This window comes from Myotis nattereri (genome assembly GCF_964212035.1).
Source record: "Myotis nattereri genome assembly, chromosome: X".
NCBI lineage: Eukaryota > Metazoa > Chordata > Mammalia > Chiroptera > Vespertilionidae > Myotis > Myotis nattereri.
The window spans coordinates 87,019,131-87,044,919 of NC_138078.1; the positions used below are offsets into that span (position 1 = coordinate 87,019,131).

At 33.5% G+C, this 25,789-nt stretch overlaps 1 protein-coding gene across 1 annotated transcript in view; it reads left to right on the plus strand.

The window, feature by feature from the left end:
* DIAPH2 (diaphanous related formin 2) overlaps window positions 1–25,789 on the plus strand; it is a 940,956-nt gene that overhangs the window by 256,737 nt on the left and 658,430 nt on the right. The window contains exons 11-17 of the mRNA XM_081115447.1: window positions 3,921–4,031; window positions 9,543–9,661; window positions 11,565–11,681; window positions 13,897–14,015; window positions 17,507–17,571; window positions 20,903–21,007; window positions 25,403–25,705. Coding sequence (XP_080971573.1) covers window positions 3,921–4,031; window positions 9,543–9,661; window positions 11,565–11,681; window positions 13,897–14,015; window positions 17,507–17,571; window positions 20,903–21,007; window positions 25,403–25,705 — 939 coding nt within the window. The remainder of the gene's footprint in view (window positions 1–3,920; window positions 4,032–9,542; window positions 9,662–11,564; window positions 11,682–13,896; window positions 14,016–17,506; window positions 17,572–20,902; window positions 21,008–25,402; window positions 25,706–25,789) is intronic.

The window sequence follows — 25,789 nt, forward strand, 5'->3', positions numbered from 1 at the left end:
AAGATAACCATTTTATGTACTAAATAACAGCTTGTTAAAATAATTGTATGTTTTTCTAATTAACCTATAATTCCAAAGCTAGATATTCTCAGTGCATTAAACATGATGCACTAGTTAAATTTTATTCTCTTACCTATCCTTAAAATCTTTTGTTGTATGAATCTATGAATGGAGTTTATGAGGCATCTTGTATGTGCTGGAAGTTATTCTGTATTTGTAGTGAAGTGATATGGTTTGGAATCATGAATTTCCTTCTTGCTGTATGACCTTGTGTAAGTTATTTATCTGCTTTGAGCTTCACCTTCATCATCTGTGGAATAAGGGTAATAGCAACACTTATTTTGTATGATTTTTATAAGGATTAAATTAGATGGTGAGTTATATAAAGCACCTAATATTGTCTGGCAACTAATAATAATGATATAAATAATGATAATTATAATAGTTTGGGGTTTTGTATTTATCTTTAAATTCAGAATCCACACAATGAGTATTTCATGTTTATAATATTTTCTAATTACATTTTAAAGTTTATATAATTACATTTTTTAAAAAATATGTTTTGATTGATTTCAGAGGGAAGGGGGGGGAGAGAAAGATAGAAATAGCAATGAGGAGAGAGATAACAAAAAAAATGATGAGAGAGAATCATTGATCGGCTGCCTCCTGCACACCCCCCACTGGGAATGGAGCCCACAACCCGGGCATGTGCCCTGACCAGGAATCAAACCATGACCTGGTTTATAGGTCAATGCTCAATCACTGAGCCACAGCAGCCGGGCTATCTGATTACAATTTTTAAGTTTAATTTTGTAGTTATAAATTGTGATAATTATTCTAATTTTCTTCTCGTCCTGTGAAAAGGGCAATAATTGTGTAGTAGTTTAAAGGAATAGAGACTATTAAGATGACTGTTATTCTCCACATTTTTACAATATAAATATTTCTCTGAAAGAGCATTGCTCTAGCAGATTGTGTTGTAAAGTGACATGATAGTATGACTATTTATCATATGTTATTTGTAATTATTTAGCTATCTATTAGAATTTTATAAACAATAAACAGTACATTTGGTAAACCATTGCTGTTTACCTGTTTAATTACTGAATTCATTGTCTTATACTTGTTTATACTATAGTCAATAAATGCAACTTCTTTGTTATTTAGTTATATATTTATAATAATGTATATTTTTAATGCTATTAAAGTGTTTAATAGCATTGCAACATTTATTAAATTTGAAGTTATTTTGTAATTGATACATTCATTGATTTCATTAGCTTTTACTATGTTTATCTTCTCCTGATCTAAATACTTTTTTTTTTTGTATAAAGGTACAATTCTAAAAATCATTAAGCTGTTTCTTATGGAAATGCTCTCTTTACTTGTAGGGTATTAATACAAGCCATTAAGCTTGAATTTCTTCTGGCAAAAACAATCCTAGCAGATGGCAACTTTTCTCTCTATTAATTTTGGATTGGACATGTACTTTGGCTTGTTCAGTCATGTCATATTTGTAACATAACAAGGATCATTCAAGCAAATACAATAATGTAGTGATGGTCATGTAGAATATGCAGACTTATATCACACAAATAGATAATGTAGCGATGGTTGTGTAGAATATGCAGTCTCATAACTATGAAGATGTCAATGTTTTCTTATTGTAAATATGAGGGTTATGTAATCTGTTAAGGCATAAGCTTAATTTATCTGATAGATCTTTTAAAGTAATGCTACTTATATGGCAAATATTTAGTCAATTGTATAAGTGTTTTCATTTAACATTTGAGCACTTGTAGGAATTAGACTGTATTTTTCAATTTTTATTTAGCTATATAGTAATGTTAGAAACAACCCGTCATCACCTGTAAAGCATGCAACTTTTGATTTTTGAATCTGGATATGTGGTAAATGGGCTAATCTCCCAAAGAAACATCTTAAATACATGATATAAATATAAAAATAAAAACAGTATACCTTTTTAAAAAATTGATCTTAGAGAGAGGGAAGGCGATGTAGAGAGAGAGAGAGAGAAAGAGAGAGAAACATGCCAAATGCGTCCGGAGCAGGGATTGAACCCACCACCTGAGTACATGCCCTGACCGGGAATCTAGCCCACCACCTTTTGGTGTACCAGACAACACACCAACCAACTGAGCCACACCGGCCAGGGCACAATATACCTTTTAATCTTTTCTTTCTATTTGAAAAAATAATTATAATAATAGGTCTGGACAAGTGAAATCAAAATACATTTGAAATACGTTTTTGTTGTTGTTATATTTTATATGATGTTTGTGATTCAATAAAACTTTATTGGCACAGGCAGGCAGCTTGCCACATTAGAACTGTGGGCTGCGGCTGGCCTGTGGTCTGTAGTTTGCCAACCCCTAGACTCTATGCTTATTTCATCTTGGCAGCCTCAGGAGCTTGGTTCTCCCTCTGAGACGGAAAGATGGCTTGAGGAATTAGGAGGGTTACCTGGTCAGTCTGGCATCCCTGTGGGACATCCAGGAGATGGTATATTCAGGGACAGCTCCGTTTGTAAGTGGGGAATCAAAGAGGGTAGAAGACAGACATCAGCCTACCACCCAGAAGAGTCCCCAGGGTCTTGGGTACACTATGCAGATAGAGTAGAGCCCATACTAACTATTGATTTATGGGTGCTCCCTTCTATAAATACTTGGCATCTTTACTAAATCTGGTATTTTCCAGGAGTCCCCTTGCAGTCAGCTCTTTGAGCACTCGCTCCACCACTCATTGCATACTTTAAAAATAATCAATTTAAATGTGTGGTCTTCACTTAAACCAGCAGTTTTCAACCTGTGGGTAGCGACCCCTTTGGGGGTCGAATGACCCTTTCACAGGGGTCACCTAAGATCATCGGAAAACACATATATAATGACATATTGTTTTTGTGATTAATCACTATGTTTTAATTATGTTCAATTTGTAACAATGAAATTGGGGGTCACCACAACATGAGGAACTTTATTAAAGGGTCACAGCGTTAGGAAGGTTGAGAACCACTGACTTAAACTATTAGCCAGTTGCCTTAGACTTGAGCAGCATTTTGAAAAAATGCTATTCAGGAATAATGTATGGAACACCTGGCAATTAGCAGTTTGTTAATTCCCTTTTAGCTTGCAATTACCAGAAAATAATTCCCCTTTTATAGTAGAGAGCCTCAATATCAGAAGGTAAGAAAAGCAAAACCCATTTTCCAGTGTCAATATAATTAATGAATCACCTTCACTGGAAAAGAAGCCCTTATATTTACTTTATCAGGCATGCACATTAGTATTGGCATCACAGTACCTTCTAGTTGATCTTAATTCACTTTTATACATGACAAATTAATTCATCTTAATCATATATTTTAATACTCTGAATTTTGTGCAAATCCATTCTAATAATAGAATAGAGAGAATATAAATCAGTGTAATTATTTCTCTAATTTATCACTGTTGCCTGATTAATATTATGGAACTTTTATAACTTTTTATTTATTTATTTTGGAAAAGTATTTATAACCATATAGGATTGAGGCTAGTTTACCTGAGGATACCTGGATATGCAAGATACATTTCACGATCTTTCTAAAGTGCTTTCTATGCATACTTTTAGAGCTTTGAGTTTCTCAAGAGAGAGTTTAATATTTATTCATATTGGTCAGCAAAGCATAGAAGTACTTGACCATCCATCATATCTTCATTAGAATTATTCTGCACATTAGAAATTTTATTCATTTTGTTGCTTATGCTTTAAAATAATAATCATCCTTAAACTTTTATAAATATTTGCATTTTTCTTATTTTTATATGTATGTATGCCTTTAGTAAATGGAAAAATAATGGTCTGAATGCATTATTTATTTAATTAAAAACATTAAAATAAGGTTTGCTTTCTAATTGCAGGTGGCTTGCATGCAGTTTATAAATGCCCTTGTCACTTTTCCTTATGAGCTTGATTTTCGAATACATTTAAGGAATGAGTTCCTCCGTTCTGGACTAAAGACAATATTACCAGTAAGTTGAGTGTACACATTTATTATGCTGATGAACTTTAACACTTTCCATTTTTAGACTTGCAACAGAGTAAGTACTTGTGCCTTACTATTTTCTCTTGTAAAGCTTTAAACATTTTGTAAGCTTTATTAATTGCAGTAATATCAGTCTTTATATGCAGCTGACAATTTAGTATGCATCTGGTGCTGTGTCCAGAAGTGATTTTTCCCTTCTTGAAGCCAAATGGAACTTCTTTTCTTTGGATGTAAATACTGAAAACCTAAAAGACTACACTATTTTTTTTGTAGTTTCAATTTTCATTTAAACATTTTTGCCTTTTTTCTTTGATAACTTACATTGATTTCATTTCTATTCAGCATAAGTATGCATATAATTTTGATTAGTATACTCTGGACACATTGCTTAAGTTTGTTATTCTTATTACAGAGCCATGTGAACTTTTTTAAAGAAAAAACAATTTTATGTGAACATTTGCTCTAATTATAATACTGTTAAAAACATTTTTGAAATAACTTTATAGGTTTGATCTCAGATTAATGAACACACTTATTCTTTGACTACAAATGCAACAACTATGACTTTATATTTTATTTAATGTTAATTGAAGAATGATTTTTTTTCCAGACTATAGCAATGTTAAAGGAGACAAAATTTCTCACTAGTCTCTTCATTTAAGCTACTCAGGTCACACCCGAGAAGCAAGAAGTAAAAGTAAAAAAGAATGGAGGAAAGAAAAAAAAACAAATGTCAGTGAGCATGTATATAAGATTTAGGGTGCGCTAGAAATACCAAAATAAGGGGTGTTTCCTGGCGAGGAACAAGAGTGGAGTATGCATCAGTTGCTTGTGCTGTGACAATCTTAACTGAAAGTAGTTTAAGCACATCATCATAAAATGGACGATTGGGTCTATTGAAACCAGTTTTCATCAGGTGTATGGTTGGCTCTATTTTAGAAATTTCTATGTTACTTTCACATCCAATGGTTCTTTAACCCCTGAATTTAAAAACCAAGGCATTGGTTGTGGTTAATCAAAGCAATATTTTCAGTGACCCGTAGAGAGGTTTCAGTACACAGTTAACAGACACATTATATAACAGTTCTAGTGTGTGCAACACATTTATTCTCGTTTTGTCACAAATCTGTCTTCATGAAAAGTCTTTGGCCTTCAGTAGCTAGAGAGAATGTTATAGTCTTGGTTCTAGTTTGCTTTTGAGTTGCCTACTCACTGGTTTTCATGCTTGTCCTCCCTGAGTTAGTCCTCTGGCTCTGGGAGAGGAATAATGCTTGTGGGCACTTGTTAGCTACAGGGTCTCCTTAACATCATCTGCTCATTTACTAATATGCCGTGTTTTCTGCCTTAGTTGTTGTTATTACCCTTCCATCTTTTATTCCCCTATGTCTATTTATAATTGAACACCATTTTTGCCTTATATTACTGAAGAGCTGGTAAGAAAACTGTGGCTCTTGATTTATTTAAGTCTTCATTTTTTCAGAAAGAGTATGTACCGTAGCTCTTGCACTTACCTTTTGCACTTTTGTCTGGGTGTCTTAATTTCTGCTGGGTTCAGTGGTCCCATGGTAGGTTCTTTATTTGATTATAGTGACAGCTAAGATTTTGCATCAGTGGTTTTAAACTTCACTTTCCCATTGGCCCTATAGCCATATAAAAAGCTTCTTGTGGCACCATGTGCTTCTTAATATCTGTATTCTTAAAATATTCCTCCAGGTACATTTTTCTTTAAGTATCACATCTCTTTAAAATGCCCTGCTTCTCAGATCTCAGTGATTCTAAAGCAGGAGAAATGTGGAAAGTGTCATGTTTCTGTTTCCTAAAGTTTTGAAATAGAACCTACAAGGACTCTCAATTTTCTTTTCGTCCTAAAACAATGGAGTGAAATATGGCCACATATGGTTCTGGTTCTCAGCCATGACCTTGGTCACGTTCCCCTCAGAAGAGACTATCAAGATCTTACTGAGGGTGGGGAAGAGATGTTCTGTTTAAAGAAATTATTCCCAGGTATTTCTGATGAAGAAGATAAGAACTTGGATTCAGGCAGAACCCTGAGATTAGAGATTCTAGAATATAGCAGCCAATTAGACATGGCCATGGCTAATATTAGTAGTTGGTATATGGATAAAAAATTATTACTATCTGGAATCATTAAGTGATAGGGAAGAATAGTTCTTAGTACTTCAGTAGCCCCTGAGACCACCATAATGTTATAATAGAGTAAAACATTTTTTCATATAATTATCAGACTCCTCAAGGACAATCATTTTAATATAATCTGTAAAAATTTAATTTCAAAATTCCCCCATCTCTATGGATAAATTATAGTGTTTAAAGGGAGTTTATATTTCATTTATGTGGAAATTCACTTTTCATAAATTTGTTTTAGTAATTTGGGATAAATGAATCACTCTGCAGTGATTTTTAAAATGGTATTTGCTCTATAGTTAACTTACATTGATTTCTTGTGAAGTCCCCATTGGCCTTTTATTTAGTTAAATAAAGTAGGAAAATATTAGGTAAATCAGATGTGAGAAGGAACATGAAAATAAGTAGTTGTGTCTGTAGACAGCAGGCATTCTTAATCTCTTTTAGAAGACTGAAAAGCCCTTCCTTATTCTTTTGAAGAATCCTTATTCTTTTGCATTCCAGTATTTAAATATATTTTTATTGATTTCCGAAAGGAAGGGAGAGTGAGAGAGAGATAGAAACAGCAATGATAAGAGAGAATCATTGATCGGCTGACTCCTGTGTTCCCCACACTGGGGATGGAGCGCACAACCCAGGCTTGTGCCCTGACCAGGAATTGAACTAAGACCTTCTGTTTCATAGGTTGATGCTCAACCACTGAGCCATACCGACTGGGCAGAAGTATACTATATTATAGAGAATTATATGTTTCAGAGAATCTGCCTAAAGTGGTCCATATCTGTATACCTAGTCTGTTTAAAAAAAATAACTGAAACATGTTTACAATATTTCACATAATTAGTAATAGTGTAATTCAGTAATTTTACAATATACATTAAAATAATTTTTTAATTTAATTTATTGAGGGACAATGGTTAACAAAATTATACTGGTTTCATGTGTATAATTCTACAACACATCATCTGACATGTTACATTTTTAAACATAAAACTAGTTATGGATTTTCAGTTATGGATTTTCATTTTCTTTTATAGGATATCTGTAACAATTGTAATATGTAAAAATATTATTAATTTATTAAGTGATTATTTTTATCAGTATTTATGGATATATCTTTCATAAGGTTGGCTATTTGACTAAAAGGAAGTTATATACAGGGTGTCCCAAAAATATGCATACACACTTTGAATGATTATAAAGTCAATGTTTATTAACATACAGTTCATTTTCAAAATGTAAAAGAATCTACAGAAATGAATAGTATTTTGTCAATGCCTGTTCTCAAACTGATGGCCATTCTGGTCCAGGCACTGCTGATAAATATCAGGAAGCATTGGAATCACAAACATCAAGAATCATTTCGTTCGGTATTTGTGTGCCCTCAATTTGTTGACTGTTGCTGGTTTTGTTCCGTAAACTTTATCTTTTATGTATCCCTATAAAAACAGTCTAATGTCACTTTTTGATAAATTTTCTTTGTTCAAAGCTTAGACTGGCTTCACCCATTATTTTAAATCAGTTAAACCTAAAAGGAGTGAAAATTAAGTGAGTTATCAGCTATTAAAATGTGCATACATTTTTTGAGGACACTGTGTGTGTGTGTGTGTGAATATATATTTATTTTAATGGGACATTATTACTAAACAACATAAGGTATTGCATTTGTACATGTTCATATTTGTATATTGTGCTGTATATGTTCACATACTATATATATTATATAAATACTGTATTGTTCTAATTTAAAACTAAATTAAAGTATTTCACCAGTTATTTTTACTGAAAATATTTTTATCTTATTTATTTTTAATTAAATTTATTGGAGTGACATTGGTTATTTATTGAAAATATTTAAGCATGTATATTGGTTCCATGTTTTATAAAGTTCTGATGCTAATTAAATGACAGTATATAACTTGAAATTTTCAAACATATTTGAATATGTTCAAGTTTTATAGTGAACATATAAGAAAAACTGGAATGTGACATAAGAATAATGAAGGGTTTATATTCTAAAATGTGTTAAAGGTTGTTTGTGCAGTGACCAGCATACTGAGTGTGGCTGGCTTCTGCTGTTTTCTGAACAGAGTTCAGAAATCACCTGTGAATATGACCCACCAATTTTACAATTTTGCATTCCAGTAAATGACTTAATTCCCCTTCAAAGTGGAAAACAAGACCTAAAGCAAGTTATTACTAAAGAGGACACTAGTATAAATACATTTATTTGTTATATATTTGTATGAAATTATATAGATATATATTAACAAGTATTTTATATGCTATTTAGGTAAATTTTCAGTTGATTATTATGTTTAAGGATGTTAGAAAAATACATCTAGAAATTGCATAAATTTGTGTTTGGCTTCAGTACTTGCCATTACATCTCCATTTATAATTGTTCTATTGAATAAAAATAGAAACAAGAAATGCACCCTATTTTGTTTTAGTGACCTAATTTGAAGTACACCATGCTTACATTTCCTTTCAGAGTTCAAGCTCAGCTCTGAAAATCCTAGTCCCACTTTTGGTATCACTCTGAGCATCCACAGTTGTGATAATCCATTTGGGTTTTGAAAGCTGCAACTTAATGGACACATATTAAAAGCTATCCCAGGTGATATATATTAAGCCCAACAATCTCTAGTGTGGCATGCTTCCAAATTTTTCATTTATATTATTATTTTGAAAATTATCAGAGGTGTGTAATGCATGTGCTTATAATGTATTACAAAAACAAATCTTTGATGCCCAAGTTGGTATTTTGTGATTAGGCTAAGCAAAAATGAAATGGGGGAGGAGGCTAGATAAGCAGCCTGATAAAAAGTTCTTTTAGCTTCAAATCACAAAATATCATTTAAAATAAACCTGTTTATTTCACTTTTCACGCCATACTTGGGACTGTTGTGCTTGAGTATATCCTCGTATTTGTTCTTTATTAATACAGTTGATCCATATTTGCATTTTTGCCAGAGGCATATGCGAATGTTCTGTCTGCATGAGTTCTTTTGCCATCTTTGATTAGTATGTTTAGTCAAAACGACAGCATTTAATTTGGGTTGTTAGCAATTACTTTTTTTTTCCCTTTGTAAAAGTGATTGTTAATTTTTTAATGTGAATAATCAAAATCTGGGGCATGAAAAGAAAATGCAATGAATGCAATGAGGTTCTTTTATTTTAAAACAGAAAAACGACGCACATTTTACTTTCTTTCAGGAAACCAAGTGCGTGGGTCAATATTTGAATTGCTTCTGTGTATATAATTGAATAATAGTGTCTGGCCTTTATTACCAAAATATGCTGTTGTCAAACTGTTATTCATCTGTTAAGTTTTATGTTTAAATGTTAGGATCTGAAAGAAAAAGAGAATGATGAGCTTGATATTCAGTTGAGAGTATTCGATGAAAACAAAGAGGACGACCTAACTGAGTTATCACATCGTCTCAACGACATTCGAGCAGAAATGGAATATCCTTTTGACAAGCCAGAAAAATCATTTTGCATGCATTGTGAAAAAAGGATGTGTGTGTGATATTGTGAATCATTATTAAAATTCTTATCTGCAAGACCAATTTACATCCATTTATTTATATTAGAACCTCACTATGATGCTGTCCTGGAGACTCATGTGGAGGAACTGCCTGACTGTCCAGATGATTTACACAGGTTACATTGAAATCTGCATAGTGGCGGTATATTCTGTTCCATGGTCTTGAAAAGAAAGAGCCTAAGGAAATATACCTCATGCATAAAAATTTAGTGGGGGGGGGGACTCACTGAGTTCATATGTGGCTGTATGTAATATACTTTTTCAGTTTATTAAATGGTACTCAGTGGTTTAGAGATATAATTCAATTCAGATCAATGTCCTATTCTCCAAATATTTTGGTTCCTTAGCAAAACAAATAAATGTTTAGATGTAATAGTATCTGACTATAGTAAGGCTGTGTGATGGAAACATTCGAGTCAAATACAACTGGTGTAAAACCTTGCTATGGCATTGATTTAATATGAAATGATTTTATATTTTAAAGATGTCTGTCACAGCATTGGTTGCCATTTGTTTCACACCCATTCCTGTCCTTCCTTATGGATCCTAGGGAAATTGGGACATACTTACTTCAGCACCAAAATGACCTTGAGCTGGACTTTTTCTCTTTGATGTCTTCTTTCCTCTTCCTCCTCTCCCTTCAAAATAACTGGAAGTAGTATTCCTCTTCTTGAAACTCCCAGAATACTTTGTTTGTATCTGTCTTATTTATGTACACTTCTATGCCTCTTGAGATTGAGGTCAGAAATGTTGTATTTCATCTTTTTCCTCCAATGCTCCTATTGAAGTGTCTTACCCATAAGTACTGGATGAACAGGTATGCAACAAATAACAATTTTATTATTATAGGAGATAATTTCTCAATTTTTAATCTGTCATTAGTGTCTCTAGTCTACAGCATTTCCATAATATTAAATGTTTTTATGTCAGCTAGTAAATATATTGCTTTCTTGCTTTATATAGATTTTTCTTATAATCAAACTTCACCAGAAAGCTATTTTTTGATCCATTTTGTAATCACTTAAAGGACCTTATGAGACTTTAACACAGTACTCTTACATGGAGTCTGAGGAATGATCTAGCATACACTTAATTCTACTTCACTGAAAATGTTGACATTTCAGGTTATTTTTAGGATGTTGGATTACATCTCCTCTCCTACCTTTCTATTGTATTGATTTTCCTGATGCATTTTTGAAATATGTTTTCTAGTTTATTAAAAGTACTTGAACTTCAACCATTCATTTTATTTCCTTAGAAAAATGTTCCAAGTTTCATTCTTTATTATCCATGCTTTATTAAATAATGAAATACAAAGGAATGCAAATAATAATAATTTCGGATTTCATTAAGTATTTCATCTGTATAAAAAAACTGGTCTTGTGATCTTTTATCAATCCACAGAATGCTCATTTATCTTTCTATCTTATGTCACAGTAAAAATAGAGGATTAGTGGCTTTCGTGAACAACATAATATAGGCCCTCCCTCCATCACAACTACAGAAAGCTCAAGAGAAAACCATTTCCATTAATGGCGTTGCTATTCCAACAGTACCAGCTTTAATCTGGAGTTTAAAATATAATGGGTAACTGATTACTTAAGGTTTTGATGGTTAAATGGTCTTAGAAATACTCTTTAAGTCTATCTCTCTTGTGAAAATATTAACATGATTCCATAGATTATATTTTTTTTATATAAACATTGCAATACAGGAGCATAGAATTGAAGGTTTAGAAACAGTAATAAAAACAAAATGATACATCAGTGAATTTAAGTTTCATGAAAAATATTTTATTTTTTTCCTTGACTTACTTCTCACTGATATGAATGAAGTATACCATCTTCTGTATAATTTGTTGAAGGACACAGCTGCTGAAAATTACTTATTATCCATTCTACAACATTTTTTGCTTATCAGAAATGATTATTATATCAGGTAAGAAGCAGTTCTCAAAGTACTACCTGTATAAGTTAAATTAGATCTAAAGGAAAATTAACAATGTAGTGTGCCTGGGCAGTCTATGCATGTATGCATCCAGAAAGTGTAAGAGCTCGATGACTTAAGGTAACATTTTGTAAATGGTATTAATTTCTTTTTATTTTTTTTGGGGGGGGCAGAATAATTTATTTATAAAAATGGGGTACCCAAGTGACAGGACTTTTAATAGCAATGAATCCAAAGATTTTGTTGACCCTATGATGAATTTTCTTTGCTAGATGATTGTAACACAGAGTCAACACTATAGAATCTATGGTAGAACTTTTAAGTTCTTATTTTTAATATGTAAGGTTTTACTATTATTTCTAGTTTATAGTATTTTTCTAGTAATAGATGTGTTATTATCTAAGAAAATAATGCTAAATTTCAGCTTTATATTCACTAATATAATTCTTCAAAATAAATGATTATGAGACTAATCCATAAGGTTATAAATGTTATAGTCTAATAACTAGGAATATATTTGAAAGCCAGAAAGATTTCTGAGTGACTGAAACTATCCATCAGGTGATGACCATCATCTTATATTTAACTGTTTCAGAGACTCTTAGTTGTTCTTCATAGTCAATATGCATGACATTCTGGCAACCTATGCTTTCTGATTTCTCAAAACTTGCTTGATTAGTGCAGAAAGGAAGGCTACTATGGGGCCAGGTATAATTGCAACAAAAATGACAGTTCTAAAGCCACATAGAAAACTATTATAGTTCAGACCAGTACGATAACTGATGGACATCATGAGGTTACAGAGATATAGAAAAATGTTTAAAATATTAAATTTTATGTTTTTTTAAAAGTAGGAATGATGGTAATACACTTGGAATGGTTGTTGTTTCGTAAAAATAAGTTCTGGTCATTAAAGGGGTACTGTGGCTGTGTGATGCAGTTACCTGGGGAAATTGTGCAATGCCATCCATTTCTCAGTAACTGATGAAATGAGAACTTGCTATACTATGACATCCTTTTCATCCCGAGAACATCCATGTGAGGTAGAATTGTGAGCACTTATATACTACTTATATAAAGAGTCATTAACTAGATTGACTATAATCTGATATCAATTAACCTAGGCCTTATGATTATTTGAAAGAACCTCAGATCTGTAATATACAGGGTGGGCAAAAGTAGGTTTACAGTTGTGAGTACATGAAAAGGTTTATTCTTGTATTATTATTTATATTACAACTGTAAATCTACTTTTGCCTGTCTCTGTATATTACTATTTATTTTTATTCTTGATTCTAGTCCTATGACAAAGGACATGTAAGAATAATTTGAATCTGGCTTCATTGACAAACTTTTAGTAGGTTGGCTAGTTATTAGCACACAATTTTAGGGATGTTTATTTAATTTGTGTATAGTAGTATCTCTTTCTGATTTTTCTCTGTTGAATTTATCCACCACTGGTCATTACTCACTTTTCCCCAAATATTAATGTAAAAAGTGCCTTTAAAAATTTTGAAGTATGCAAGTGGTCATTTTTAAGATTAGAATTACCTTGGTAGATTACAGAATTAGGATATGTTTTAAAACCTTAGACACTTTGAACAAATTGAGTCTCTAGCCATGCATATTAAATGTGTAGGCGACTATAAAATGGAACTTTTAAAATATGTGCATAAGTAGATCTTTGAAATAGTCTGTAGCATAAGTGGCTCAGTCCAGTTTTGTAAGCTATTACAGCTAATCTTGAGTAAAAGTATTGGAGTAAATTCAAGACATTGCTTGCCACCGAATGCCAAGATACCCATCCCTTATTGAAATTGAGAACATGTAGAGGCCTAGGACTATTTCCATGGATGTGGGACTAACAGGTCATTTGTTTTCATTAACTTTAGGAACAACAGCTTAAGTTTAAGTACATAAGGTTGATAAGTATCTTTGTACACAGGCATGGACCCTTGCAAGCTAGAGTATTAAGTCACTGAGTGTTCACAGTTGATTATTTCACAATGGGTTTTGCACTATAACGTCCAGACCATCTTTAAATGTAGGCATATTTCTTCTAAAGGAGTCTAATGACTGGGAAGATATTTTTTTAAAAACAGTGCTAGAGAAAGACATGGTTATTTTATCACAGTGAGTCAACTCTTAAGAATATTGATTTGTGTAGGTAGAAAAGGTATTTAAGAATACTTTCTCTTTTTTTCAGGCCACAGTATTACAAAATAATTGAGGAGTGTGTTTCACAGATAGTGCTGCACTGCAGTGGTATGGACCCAGATTTCAAGTATAGACAAAGATTAGATATTGACTTAACTCATCTGATAGGTATGTAATATAATCCTCAATGTCCTTTGATTGTATTATACTCTCTTCTGTTTAATAAGCACTTTTTAAAAGTATATCTCTTACTGAACTTCCTTTATTAATATCTGATAAGTCATTGTGTCTATGGGTATTCAATCACTATAACTGTTAATTATGATCATGAGAGTTCTGCCTGTGTGACTGAAAATATGAACCTATTTCACAGGTTTCAACTCTCTTGAATTCAGATTAAAATTAATACCCCACAAAAATACATTGTATTATTATACATAAATGCCTTTCTGTTTATAAACATGGCTCTGAAATCATTTGATTCAGTTTATACTGATACCTTAATGGTTTTATAGAAATCACATGTACAATAGGGTCTAATTAACAATATAGCTATTTATGTTCAAGTTTGAGGAAAGAAACACAAGGTTATTTAGTAGCTTAAGACCTTTTAATTCTATCAAAGTAGAACAATTATATTTCATAGACTGAGCTAAAAAATAATTTCAGAAGTTCATGTTCATCTACTTGGATTGTTGAGGAAATGCCCTCATATCATCCTATACTCGTAATTAGCTATACTTTCTGGAACAATCTCTAGATGATGTGAAACCTCTCTTGTGAAATATGCTGTGCTATCTGACCTTACAGTTAAGCAGTTTTATTTATACCTAGTCAAAATCACTATTGCTAAGATTCAAGCATGAATTCATTTGTCTTGTCTATAAAAGAAGAAAAAAACAGCTGTTGAATGCCAATTATATATTCTTCACACCATAGCACAGAGAAGACTCGCAGTAATATTCAGAGATGAATTCTTTATTATTATTTATCACTAGAGGCCCGGTGCACGGATTTGTGCACCAGTGGGGTCCCTCGGCTTGGCCTGCGGGAATCGAGTCGAAACCAGTTCGTACACTGGTAGAGTCCCTCGGCCTGGCCTGCAGGGATTGGGCAGAAACTGGCTCTCTGACATCCCCCAAGGGGTCTTGGATTGTGAGAGGGCATAGGCCAACCTGAGGGACCCCACTGGTGCACGATCAGGGCCGGGGAGGGACCGTGTCTGGCCTGTCTCATCCAGTCCCGATTGGCCTGACCCCAGCAGCAAGCTAACCTACCGGTCAGAGCATCTACCCCCTGGTGGTCAGTGCACATCATAGTGACTGGTCAAACGGTCGAACAGTTGGACACTTAGCATATTAGGCTTTTATTATGTAGGATATATTTTTAAAAAAATTATTGGCGAGAGAGGAAGGGAGGGAGTGAGGCAGAGAGGGAAAGAAAGAGGGGGAGGGAAGGAAATAGAGAGAGAAACCTTGACTTTGTTGTCCCACTTATCTATATAGTTGTTTCTGGTATGTGCAGTGACTGGATATTGAACCCAAAATGTTGTATTGGAAAGATGCTCTAGCCAGCCATGGCTATTCTTTGCTGGTATTAAAACTCCTGCTCCCTTATTCTAGGCAATCTAGAGACTTATGTAATGGAATAAAGCTCCAACCTCACTTCTCAGCTCAATACATTCCTTCTCTCTCTCTCTCTCTCTCTCTCTCTCTCTCTCATTTTCATGGAGCATTTGTATTACAATAATTTTTTTATACTAACCTTTAAAATGGGACTTCGAACGTCTCTATAACATTCCATTTTATGGAATGCCATATCATATTGATTAGTTCCTTCTTATTGTACATCTAGATTATTTACAGGTTTTCACAATTAAAACTGAATCTTGTGTGAATGTTTTTTTGTATAAATGTTTGGATTTTTCTCATTATTTCCTTAGGATTGATTTCTGTAAGCGAGGGTATGAATTTTTAAGACAAAATGCTTTTTACCTTGCCCAGCAATTAATGTGAATGCTGGTGTCATTACATATTTTTCATTGTGCTTGATAAACTCAGTAATTTATTTCATATTTTGTTTAGAAAATTATAAGGGACCATTTCTAAATATTTGTATTGGCTTGTAATCTCTTATAGACTATAATTGGCACACATACTCTGCTATTGAGTTTGGCTAGCTCATTCAGTGTCACAGACATTTGTTTTGTGTTCTGTATGCCAGGTATTTATAATTGTGTACTGTTAACCAAAAGTACTGGGGCGAGGAGAGATGAAGGGACCAAGTGAGAGAGAATAGTCAGCATCATAGACTCATTATTACTGGAACAATTTACTGAACTTCTCTAGGCTTCAGTTTCCTCAACCTCCAAATTCATATAAGCCAAATATATGTGTGCATATTAATATTTTATGGTCAGAAGCCTATTGCAGTAGCTGATGAATGCTGTGGAACTTTCATTAGAACCTGTACACACACAGACATGCGTGTCCGCACACACACATGCACATGTGCATTCACATAAAGTTTCAGGTGCTTGAAGAACTTATAGGAAATTTATGGATCTCTGTTTTAAGATCACCTGGACTTAAGGAGAATAGAGTCTCTTCTGATTTCATAATTTTGTAAGTCTTGTATTTTTTTTATAAATCATATCCTATTCCTTCCTAATTTCTGATACCTTCCGATTGAGATTTAAATCAAGATTATTACCAATCATTGCCAGCACAACACAGGTCTGGCCCCTCTTTGATCTCTTCATTTACCAATTTTCTTATGAGTTGCCTTGCTCCAGCCATACAGTTCTTTAATAAGTAAAAAGAAAAAGAAAAAGAAAAGCTATATTGAGGTATTCTGGACATGAGAAAAACTACCCAACTTTAAAGTACGCGATTTGATAAAATTTTGATATTTAGTTATATTTAACACCACTATCACAGTCAAGATAATAACATGTCTATCACCCCAGAAAGTTAAAACTTCTATGACATTCATATGCAAGTCTGGGTATAGACATATGTTTTTATTTCTTGGGGATAAATAAATAGATGTTACATGGCTAAGTACAGAAGAGACTGTATGTATAATAAGAAGAATATTATCCAAAAGAAGTTCTTCACTTATTTATATTCTGAAGTGTTTGATTAGATGTGAGAAGTTAAATGTTTATTTCCTTATTTACATACTATATTCTGCCCCCATTAGAATTTACTTAAATGAAGTCTTTCTTTAGGAAACCTGAATTAATGAATGCTCTTGTATCTCTACCTCTAGACTTATTTTAAGGACCATTTTGAGTTTTAATAATCTTAAGCATAGATTTTTTGGGACCTATCTACCCATAATAAACTACAAAACAATTTTTAAAGAATTCTATAATTGTGAAAGTTGGAAAATAATTAAAACAATGATAATTTAGTCAAATATATATTTGGATGTTTGGTTTTGTGCCTCAACGATACTATCATTGAATTCAGTTAGTATGCAAAAGAAAGGCAATTTATGATGGTTTACGTTTTCTGTGGGCTAGGTCAATTTCTCTTTAACAGCAATTGGCATATACATGATTGTCTATACAGTAGAGTTACAGGCTGGCAGCCATATTTTGCCTAGAGATCTATGCAATAATTTCTAATAGTTTTTTTGGTTAATTTTAATAGATTCTTGTGTGAACAAGGCAAAAGTTGAAGAAAGTGAACAAAAAGCTGCGGAATTTTCAAAGAAGGTAAGTCTTATGAAATATTAGCCATAATTATTAAATTAATAATTTAATCACAGTATATATTCCATCTCATTCCTTTATGTGAGGCTTTATAAATGTCGTTTCAGTTATGTAGTACTTTATGTTTCTGGATTCAAACATAACTAGAGGATAGTGATTTCTTTCATGATAAGATAAGGTTGCTACTGTTTCCTCCTCATCACCTTTAATCCATTATGGAAGAAAAACACTAGCCCTAGTCTACTAAAGTGATAAATGAAGGTTATAGTTAAAAGCGATCAACCAAAATGTATTTCTCCATTGCTTTCCTGCAGCTCTCACTTACAATAGGTATCTCCTTGGAGAACTGTGAGATGTTTAGCTAGTCTTATCTGTTATACTCTAAAGTCATTGCTATTAGTAGCAACAGAATGATGCAGTGTTTTCTCTCTGTGTATGGGTTTCTCGCTGCTTAGACTTACTTTCTTTGAATTTCATAATAATCATTTTTAAATGATGCTGCTGCTTCATGCAGTCTTGGTGTAATCTGAGGTTCCCCTTATGTAAATGTCAGCTTTTTAAATATTTTAATTTCATTTAGATCTTAGATTGTCTTTTCCTTGTTTTCTGAAAGCATAGTTACAATTTTATTAGCCTGTACCAAAGGTTGCATTTTTTTGTTGTTCTATCTAGAGTCTAGACCCTATGAAGTGTTAGGACGGTATTTCTCTGCTTCTGGTGGCAGGGCCAGGGACTGAAGCACAAGTCTAAAGGCTCTCCAGTTTTCAGCCTCTGACAGCAAGATAAAGTGCTTACATATTGCTGTCTCTTCAAAGTTATGTCTTACCTTGGAGATTAGATAATCACTTTTGCTATCACTCTAGAAATTATAGAGTATTACTGAAGTTACTTCAGGGCATCTGAAGAAATGTCTTTGCTCTTTCAGTTACTAGAATAGATTTTTAAGAGCTTAAGCATAAAATGTTTGTGTGAAGATGTCATTTTTATTGGTGAAAGAAAATGTATGCTTTTGATTAATAGACATTTATGTTTCTAATGTTCTTGTTTTAAGTAGCACATTTAAAATTCCCTCTGAAAAATCTTAGAATCTCCTTAATTTTTCCCTGGAACTGTGATTAGAGTCCATAAGACTGGAGCAAATTGTGACAATCTATCCAGTCAAATTTTCTGTAAGCATATGTTATGGGAAAAGGAGTACTGAAATAATAAAAAAGAAATTTCAGTGTTTGGTGCTTTATTCTCATCACCAACATTTAGAAGAAACATATATAATTTTCCAGGGATTGTCTGCATGCTTTCTCTTATTCTAGGTGATTTTAAGAGGCAGTATAAAGCAGTTAAAAAAAGAGAGAATGAGGGGCACTAAAATGAAAAGCAGTAGTTATAAGATCTGATCTCAGCTTTGCCACTAATTAGCTATGACTTTAGGTAAGCCACTTACTCTCCTTGGATCATAGTTTCTTTGTCATTAAAAGGAGTGGATACATTTAGTGGATTTATAAGAAGTCTCCCAGCTCGCACATCTCAGACTTCTCTGATTCCTTCTGTGAGTTTACAGATTAAGATCATTTCCGGCAGAAACACTGTGTGCCTCTCTTCAGAAGTACTAACAAACAAACCATTTGTAGAGGAAAACTATACAGTGTGCTTATGTAGACACCACGCTTGACAAGCACACAGGAGAAGCTAACTTTGGGAGGAGGAAGGGAGTATAGAATCAGATAAACCTTTTTTTTAGATTGAGGTAACATTGGTTAATAAAATTATACAGGTTTCAAGTGTGCAGTCCCATAACACATCATTTGTGTATTGTATTGTGTGTTTACCACCCCAAGTCAAGTCTCCTTCCATCACCATTTATTCCTCCGCCCCTTTACCCTCTTCAATAGGGATAGTAGTGAAGTATCTTCTATGTGAACTAGGAAACAAGGTCATTTGCTGACTGAAGGATCTGGGGTGGGTTTGAAATTTGAAGTTATTAGAAAGGCTTTGGACCAACCTCTGTGGGATATTTTCCTAGGACTCAAGTACACATGAATAAATGAGTTAACTAAGTAGTATTTCAGGTTTGGCCAAAACACTGTGATTATCCGATTTGCTCACCCACTCTTTCTTCACACTGGGATCTGAGTGGCATTTTATAACTTCTAAAGGTCAAATCTACTGTGAGGATGAATATGTCTTAGTGTAGTGAACATACTTTTTATGTTTTACAATCTCTAAAGACAATTTTATACAGTAAAAGATCAAAACAGAAATAAGATCATTGGAATAATGTATAGACTTCTAGAAGTGACTGGAAGTGATACTGACAATAAAGGGCAAATGTTCTATAGCTGGGTATAAGCAGTATTCACTCCAAGTATGCAGGCTTGTTTGGGCCTGCTTACAACCCTGACTGGGGTGTGAGCTGGGCAGGATGCAGTAAATGGGAACTCACCATTCAGATGGTCTCTTTGGCTTAGCACACATTAACCTCTTATTTCCCCTCTTGTAACATTTAGACAAGTGTTTTGGTTAACCACAAAGAGGAGAATGCCATTATGGCATATATCACTCTACTGTCAGATTTCAAGGGGCACTACGTTTTGGATGCTAGACAACTAAGATTATAATAGAAATATCTCATTTGTATTAATGCACATCCATTTGAGTGTTCTAAAAGGTGCGATCTCTTTTCAAGGTTAAATATAATTAAGGGGTTGAACTGCTTGATGGCTAATTTTTAGGTTTCATTTTTCTAATTGAATAAATTTGAAAGTATGGGATGAAACATTAAAAAACAAGAATAATTCTAAAACCTAATTTTCAATAACAGAAAAGAAAGATCCATTACATATGAAGAGAGACTTCTCACTTCACCCTTTTAAAACTGTGTTTTGTATTTTTAATTGATTTTTAGAGAGAGAGGAAGGAAGAGGGAGAGAGAAACATCAATGAGAAAGGAACATCATCGATTGGCTGCCTCCTACATGCACCCCCACTGAGGATTGAGCCCACAACCCAGGCACGTGGCTTGACCAGAAATTAAACTGGTGACCTCTTGGTTCCTGGATCAGCCATTGAGCCACACCAGCAGGACTGTTTTGTATTTTTTTTTCCAGAAGTGAAAATGGGGTTTGTTTTTCTTGGGTTGGGGGCATATTTCTTCTTTACTGCTACCACAGTAATACTCTATTCCCACTTAATTGTCAGGAAAATAATGGAGCTCTGATTTTTTTAGTGACCTAGGAATTCAGCAAAGCAAGACACACCTTACTTAATACTTAATGTTGTTTAAAAATTTCTTATAACTGTATTATGAAGTGTACATTTATGGTGGTGATCATTGCAGTTTGATGAAGAATTCACAGCTCGGCAGGAAGCACAAGCTGAGCTTCAGAAAAGAGAAGAAAAAATCAAGGAGCTTGAAACAGAAATCCAGCAACTTCGAACCCAGGTAATGAAACAAGATATAGACTTTGTGTCATGTCACAGTGAGGTTGATGGTAGAAATTATCTTGTTAGATGAAGGAAAAATACGACCAGAAGCAGACTTTTGGCAGTTTCACATTTTCGTTGAAATAACTATAGATTTGATTTTCTAGGACAATAAATCATTTTAATGTTTGGATAACAATAAGGCATTAGTCACTTGATCTGCCCCGAATATCCTTAATGGAATATATTATACAAGCAAAACTGTCTCTGAGATGAAATTTTCATCATGATTTGAAAAATTAGGTGCATACTGTTTTCTTTTAAAAGTAACATGAAAATGCTCCTTAATTTTAATTATCCCCAAAACTTTTTGTGATCTCTTTAAATCTCGAATACCATCATTTCAAAACTTATAACTTTTGCATTTGCACTTACATTTTCTATGATGAAAAGAGTATACACACTTAAAATATACACTTAAAATCTTAATTATACTGTCTAAACTTAAGAACTCATTAAATAACACATTTTATGTTTTCAGTGTATATAAAAAGTGTAAGATAATTTCTTAACATTGTGGATGCTGAGGTATTGGTTGATTGATTTGTTCTGTTGCCATCAGTCTACTGAAAAATGACTTCAAAGTCACCCAAGAACTCCCAGTTACCCATTTCAGTAGCCTTTTCCTTCCCTTAGCCTGTTTCATTCATTTCATTTCTTTTTACTGAATATTTTTCTCTTTTTTGCTATCATCTGACTTCTCTTTTTACATCTCTGAGAGCTCAGTTTTTATTTCTGTTTTTGACTACCAAATGCTGACATTCACCAATGTCTCTGCTCTTTTTTCCTCTGTATGTCCTTAAAGTAATATCCATTCAATATTATAATTCAAATATCACCTTTTAGTAGGTGTCAGGTCTCCTGAGTTTGTCTTATATTTCCAGCTCTTTATTACCTTTCCACATGGATGTTGAAATCAAACCCATTATCTGTGGTTACCTCTATTTTCTCAAACCAGCTTGATCTCCATTCTCACTTGTTTAAATTTTACCACAAGTTGTTTTGATCATGAAGCCAGGGGCGGGGGGTGCCTTTTCCCTGACAAATTAAGCTGGCTACTGTTTTATGTCAGTTCTTTCTCCAACTCTTTTCACTTGCATCAAAACCCAGAATCACTCAGGGTCACTCTCATTACTTCCTGCCTGGATACTACAATTGTTTCTTAACTTTCCTCCCTGCCTATAGTCTCTTCCTCCTCAGATTCATCCTTTTTGTCAGTGGCAAATTAATCTTCCTAAAACACTGCCCTGATTATTGTCACTCTGGCTTTAATATGTCCAATGGCTGCCTGTTGCATTCAGGATTAAATAAAAATCTCCTTACCAGGAATGTGAAGGCCTTCTATCATGGGCTTCCTTATCTCCCCTTTGCAGCCAGTCTGACTGCTCCCCTAACTGCAGCCTCTGTTGCAGCTAAGTCACCTTTCCTCCCTTCACATTTAGAATTTACTGTCTCCACACTTCCTTCTGCCAGCATTTCCCAGACATTAGTTACAGAGATGCTAATAGGTTTTTCATGAGGAAAGCATGCCATAGTCCAATAAATTTGGTACACTTGAAATTCTCCTCTTAGAGAGTCAGAATACTCATTAGCATATTAAAGGGTCTGAGATGTCCTACATTGAAGAAACCTGTCCACTTCTTTTGCATAGAGCTTTCCCAAACTCATTCAAGCATAGAATCCTTTATCTCAGACCACCTATTAACATCTCCTGGAAAATAGTGTTTTTATGAAACTTAGTCAAGAAATGCCGATTTTAATGATTCTCTGCCAGAAATGCTCTCCCTTGTTCATCTGTGCCTGCAAAACATATTCTTTAAGGATAAGCTCAGTAAAATATCCTTTGGAAAGCTTCACAAAAACTCCATTAAGGAATTTCTGTGGACTTCTGTATCACCTTTGTAAACCACTCATGCTGTATTTGTTTGCATGCCTGTTTTGTTTCTTCTCCTGGAGCATAAACACCTTGAGGACAGTTTCTTATTATTCTTATTCAAGGCCCTACTGCACCTGGCACAAGGCCTTACCATTTAGTGAGTAATGAGCTGATTTATTAAATGAACTAATCTGTAAATGTGCTTAGTCACACAATGCTTTCTAGTGCACCTAAAATTGTGTCAAATATGATTCATCGGTAATATTTAATTCTCAATACTCTATTGTAGCCTAATTTAATTGTTCCATTCTTAATTGTTCATTGGAGGGAATAAAAGGGCTGATATGATTTGATGTTTAAAGACTGGTAGCATTTAATATAAACATTTGAGATTTTTTATTAAATTTGAAAAACATGTATTTAACCTGAGTAAAATCCTATTTTAAAATCGTTGTGGTTGCTCACATTTTATATCATAAATACGACCTAATAGAGGCAAAATTTTCTATTTAGAAATATGTATTACTTTAATTTTTCTGTTTTGATATAAAAATGGGATACACATTTTACCTTTCAAATTATTTAACAAATCAATTTATGCACAATTTGTAGGGTAATTTACTAATTCCCAAAATTTTTCAGAAAAATTATTTTAATTTTCTCCAGTATTTCTTTGCTCTCAATTAAGATTGTAAAAATCAGGCTGTTTTCCATAATTTTGCCATATTAAAAATAAAATTAAAAGAATATTAAATATGTAATTCTACCTTTGATTTTTCCTAATCTCTGGGGAAGATTGCATATCATTACAGGATTATCATTTGTTAGGTGTATGAACACCTTGATTGTATATATGTAGATACACACATAAAGATTCATATATGTGAATAAAACATATGGACAATGCACATCGAATAATATGAGAAACATTTTTGTGATCCTATCTACCCATGATTGTTAATTTACAATCTTATAAATAGATCAGTCCTTTAAGTTGATTATTCCAAAAATATGCATCAACATATTTATTTTGTAAAGATATTTTTAAGTTTAATTAGCACAATTAGGGAGTCCAAATAGGAAATTCATATTATTAATGAAGATAAGAAATCTTGCTCTCCAAGTAAAATTATCAATATACCAAGAAATTTCACTAGTTTTAAACCTTTTATTCAGTTAATCTAATGTCATACCTTGATTACAAAAGATGTCTGTTCATTGATAGGAGTTTCTTAGGAATGTTTATAATGAACAACTTCCCTTCTATATCCATTTATTTTAGAGAGTGAACCATTGTGATCAGTAATTGTTTAAAGAATCAGATACAAAGTAATCATCAAAAAAGCAGACAATATGGAATGCTATGTTCTCTTTCATCTGTCATCCTTCATATTAGCGAATGAGTTTGAAGTTACTTTCTGGTAGTAGAAAGAAGCTATACTCTTCTTATAATGTAATCTGTGTGAATTAATTTTCCTCATGGCAATGACATCCATCCATGAGGAGGCAGTCTGCTATTGTGGAATGAGGACTGTATTAGGTATGAGAAGAACCACATTCCAATCTTAATCACATTTCATACTGTGTGACTTTGATTAGTTATTTAACATTTTTGCAGTTACTGTTTGCCCATCTATAAGCAGTGAGATAATGATGAAATAAAAATGCCCTACCTACATTCCAGGGTTATAATAAGAATGAAAAGAAATAATAGGTTTAAAAGCATTGATAATTGAGTATTAATATGCAAAGGGATGTTACTTAGTATTAATTATTGGTACTAGAAAACAGCTGAGTTACTGGTGCTCTGAGATAGACACTGTGTAAAGCTAGTTGGCCCAAAGGAAATCAAATCGATGAGCTTTTAAGTATTAACTATCTCACGTTTAAACCAACTAGTCTAACAGGCCCAAGCCATATAACAGTGATGGTGAACCTATGACATGCATCAGAGGTGACATGTGAAGTCATTTTTTTGGTTGATTTTTCTTTGTTAAATGGCATTTAAATATATAAAATAAATATCAAAAATGTAAGTCTTTGTTTTACTGTGGTTGAAAATATCAAAAAATTTCTATATGTGACATGGCACCAGAGTTAAGTTAGGGTTTTTCAAATTGCTGACACGCCGAGCTCAAAAGATTCGCCATCACTGCCATATAATATACTTCCTCTTTGTATATAGTTATAATGAAAGGTAAATTTTTTCATTATCTTGGGAGAATGTTTCACAAAATCTTTGAGGATGCCAACTTTCCTAGCATTAGTGTGTTAGCAAAAGTAGTCAATGTCCAGAGTTTATAATGCTTATCGAATATCTATGCATGTCTTTTCCATGTGCTGTTAAGCCCTTAGGTTGTTGCTCAGTTAAATAAAAGTGCATGTAATCTTAAGCCAAGCACAAATGTTTCCTGATACGTTTTCTTTGCTGCTATATTTTACTGTAAGTATTGAAACATTGGGTTATTTATGTTTCAGGGCCATGGAGTCTCAGGTGCATCAGGAATTCCAGGCCCTCCTCCACCACCTCCACTGCCAGGCGGTGGGCCTCCCCCACCTCCACCTCCACCTCTACCCATCGGAGTCCCCCCTCCTCCTCCTCCTTTGCCAGGAGGTATCCCACCACCACCACCACCACCTTTGTTTGGGGGACCTCCTCCACCACCTCCCCTTGGAGGAATTCCTCCTCCCCCAGGAGCACCAATTGATCTGCCTTATGGAATGAAGCAGAAAAAAATATATAAACCAGAAGTGTCCATGAAGAGAATCAATTGGTCAAAGGTAATACTACAACTAGAATTTTTTGGCTTTGTCTAGCCATAGTTCATCATTAATATGTGAGTGACCGTATTGCTATGTATGAGT